The sequence below is a fragment of the Syngnathus leptorhynchus genome, chromosome 14 (assembly GCF_054491065.1).
Source record: "Syngnathus leptorhynchus isolate UIUO chromosome 14, UIUO_Slep, whole genome shotgun sequence".
In the NCBI taxonomy this organism is placed as follows: Eukaryota; Metazoa; Chordata; class Actinopteri; order Syngnathiformes; family Syngnathidae; genus Syngnathus; species Syngnathus leptorhynchus.
The window spans coordinates 2364868-2367748 of record NC_141208.1 but is presented as its reverse complement, the minus strand read 5'-3'; the positions used below and the strand labels follow the sequence as shown (position 1 = coordinate 2367748).

The window sequence follows — 2881 nt, the reverse complement described above, 5'->3', positions numbered from 1 at the left end:
TTTGTCCTATATATTCTGGACAAAATTCAGCCCATAAGAAAGATTTGAAAAAAAAATAAAACAGTCAGACTGCGCTATCTGTTGTTCAAAGGTTGAAACCGCAGCCGTAAAAAAAAATAAAAATCTATTGCCTATTCATTTGCGTACATGTAAACAATTTATGAATGGCTTTGAAATGCCCCTTGGCAACGTTATAGAATTTATATTTCTTTTAATTTATATTCAAAACAACAGACACCACGCATGCGCGTTACTCAATCGTTGGGTGGGGCTAAAAAATGACGTAACACCGTTCGTTAGTGTCATAAGCATGTGGTTATTACGAACGTCTTCCGTGTTGATAGGAGTACTCGGAAGCAGAGGAGTAACCCGAACAATGGTAAGGCACGTCAACCCAATGCCGTCGCTTTATTTATTTTTACGTCATTAAAGCGATTTATTGACCCACCATCGTCAGTGCGCTTGCCACCTTGAAAGAACTACGCTACTATTTATAAAACGCAGTGCAACCGAGAAATAGGTCCGACCTCGGTACAATATTTCTTGTCAGTGTTTTGTTTCTGCATCGATTGCAAATAATGCCTTAGTCATGTTTCAAATGTGCTCTTTTGTTTTAGTCATGCATAATTAACTCTAGTCTGCTGGATTTGTGTAATGCCCATTAGCTTCCTATGCTAAATGGCGGTGCAGTATACTGTACACAGCATCAGTATCCAGTTTGACCTTTACCCTTATGCTTCCTCACCTTTATACAGTGTGCACAAGTGAACGACTGGCAAAATGCCAAGTCCATTTATGAGTTCTCTGCCAAGGATATTGATGGCGAGGAGGTGTGTCTTGAAAAATACAGGTGAGATGTCGTTGTGCATGACTTAATGTATCGCAGAGTTCCCCATTCTTTTTAATAATGTACATTATTGTTGACCTGCCCATTGGCTGTATGTTTCTGTGACAGGGGTCATGTTTGCATCATTGTAAACGTGGCCTCCAAATGAGGAAAGACCCGCGTGAACTATACTCAGCTTGCGGAAATGCACGCTTCCCTGGCTGAGAAGGGTTTACGCATCCTCGGCTTCCCTTGTAACCAGTTTGGAGGCCAGGTAACCCACCACTAGCACGTTTGATACATAACATAATAACGGATCATTTTTTTGAAAATGTGTTTGTTTCTTTCTGGTGATGGTCTACAGGAGCCTGGAACTGATGCGGAGATTAAAGAGTTTGCCAAAGGTTTCAATGCAAATTTTGACCTCTTCAGTAAAATTGAGGTGAACGGAGACAACGCTCACCCTCTTTGGAAATGGATGAAAGCACAGCCGAAGGGAAAAGGAACCTTTGGAAAGTATGTTTTCCATCACCAATGTATCCATTGTAAATAGTGCAAACTATTTTTTTCATTGCTAGAAAATACAAAATGGATTTGTTTTTCTCTCCCAATGTTTTCACAGCAACATCAAATGGAACTTCACTAAGGTAATTTGTCATATTTCAGTCATATTATCCTTCACTTTTTTTTGGTTCTTTTATCACAAACAATTGAATTTGAGGTTACATTACCTGACATGTTTCGGAATGTACTTCCGCCTTACATGCCGAAACATGTCAGGTAATGTAACCTCAAATTAAATAGTTTGTCACTCTGATGAAGGCGGAAGTACATGTCGAAACATGTCAGGTAATGTAACCGAAAATTCAATTGTTTGTGATAAAAGAACCCCAAAAAGTGATTGACAAGGGAAACAAAATGAACGTAGTACAACTAATATTCTTCTTCCTGGGCTTTTTTTCCCCTCCTGCATACTAATCAAACACATTTGAATTCCTTGACAGTTTCTTATAAACAAAGAGGGACAAGTGGTGAAACGCTACGGTCCAACAGACGATCCCAGCGTAAGTGACACTGCCGTCACTGCTTTGCATTTGTTCAATCCATCATTTTCTGAACAGCTTACCAATTTGTATTTTTTATTTGCAGGTGGTGGAGAAGGATCTGCCTACGTACCTGTAATAACAGTCAATGTCTTCGATCTCAAACGGATCTCCCATATGGACTTGAGGGTTATTTGGTGTGCGGATGTGTGGACCAATGATGTCCTGTCTGTGAACCCGATTATTGGGACGGACAGGTCTGATGACTCGGCGTGCAGCTACCTCCAGACGTTCCGCTACACCATCCTACAAGTCCATATGAATAAAGATTCCTTTGTGATCTTGCATGATAAAAGTTTTACAAACAGCCATTCCTTTCTTACGTAATCATTGGTGTTTAGGGCTTTGTTTACATTCGTTGTCTAAAGCCAAAGATGTCATCGTTCGCTGACGGTCTCAAACTACTGTGAATGGTTGCACTGAGAGCAAAAAGTGTTCCTGGGTTAAGATTTAATTGACCAGTTTTGCTTTGCATTCACTTGCTTGTGAGAATCATCGGGTCTCGGCCATGACTGTTTAGATTTATCTACTAGGTAAAAATGACATTTGTCTGCTGTATTTGTATAATTAACAATATTACTTTATAGACAATTAAATGTCAATAAAAGAGGAAATGTGTTTTGCTGCACAGTTATTGCGTCAGTGTCAAGAATTTCCAAAGTACAAATGGTGGAAATGATCCAATGATCATTGACCTATAACAACTTGTCATTGTTGCATATTTTTCTTTTCTGCATTTAATAATCGATAATGTATATGGTGTTCAAAGAAATTGGAGAGATTAAGTGCAGTAGGGTTAGGGTTAAACTCAACTGAGTTTGCGCAATTCCTCAGAAAAAGCAAATAGCACGCTGCAATATCGCCATCTATTGGTAATACAACTGTACTACAACCCAGAAAATTATTTCCAAATGCTTGAGCTTTCTCTGCACGCGTCCAATGTGTTTTTGGA

At 39.3% G+C, this 2881-nt stretch overlaps 1 protein-coding gene across 1 annotated transcript; it reads left to right on the top strand.

The window, feature by feature from the left end:
• The first annotated feature begins 271 nt into the window (after positions 1-271).
• Positions 272-2547, top strand: LOC147045911 (phospholipid hydroperoxide glutathione peroxidase-like). Its single transcript, XM_085930689.1, has 7 exons — positions 272-379; positions 756-850; positions 956-1100; positions 1191-1342; positions 1449-1473; positions 1831-1890; positions 1976-2547. The coding sequence occupies exons 1-7, from the start codon at positions 311-313 to the stop codon at positions 2006-2008; spliced, it is 579 nt and encodes a 192-aa protein (XP_085786815.1). The 5' UTR covers positions 272-310; the 3' UTR covers positions 2009-2547.
• The last annotated feature ends 334 nt before the right edge of the window (positions 2548-2881 follow it).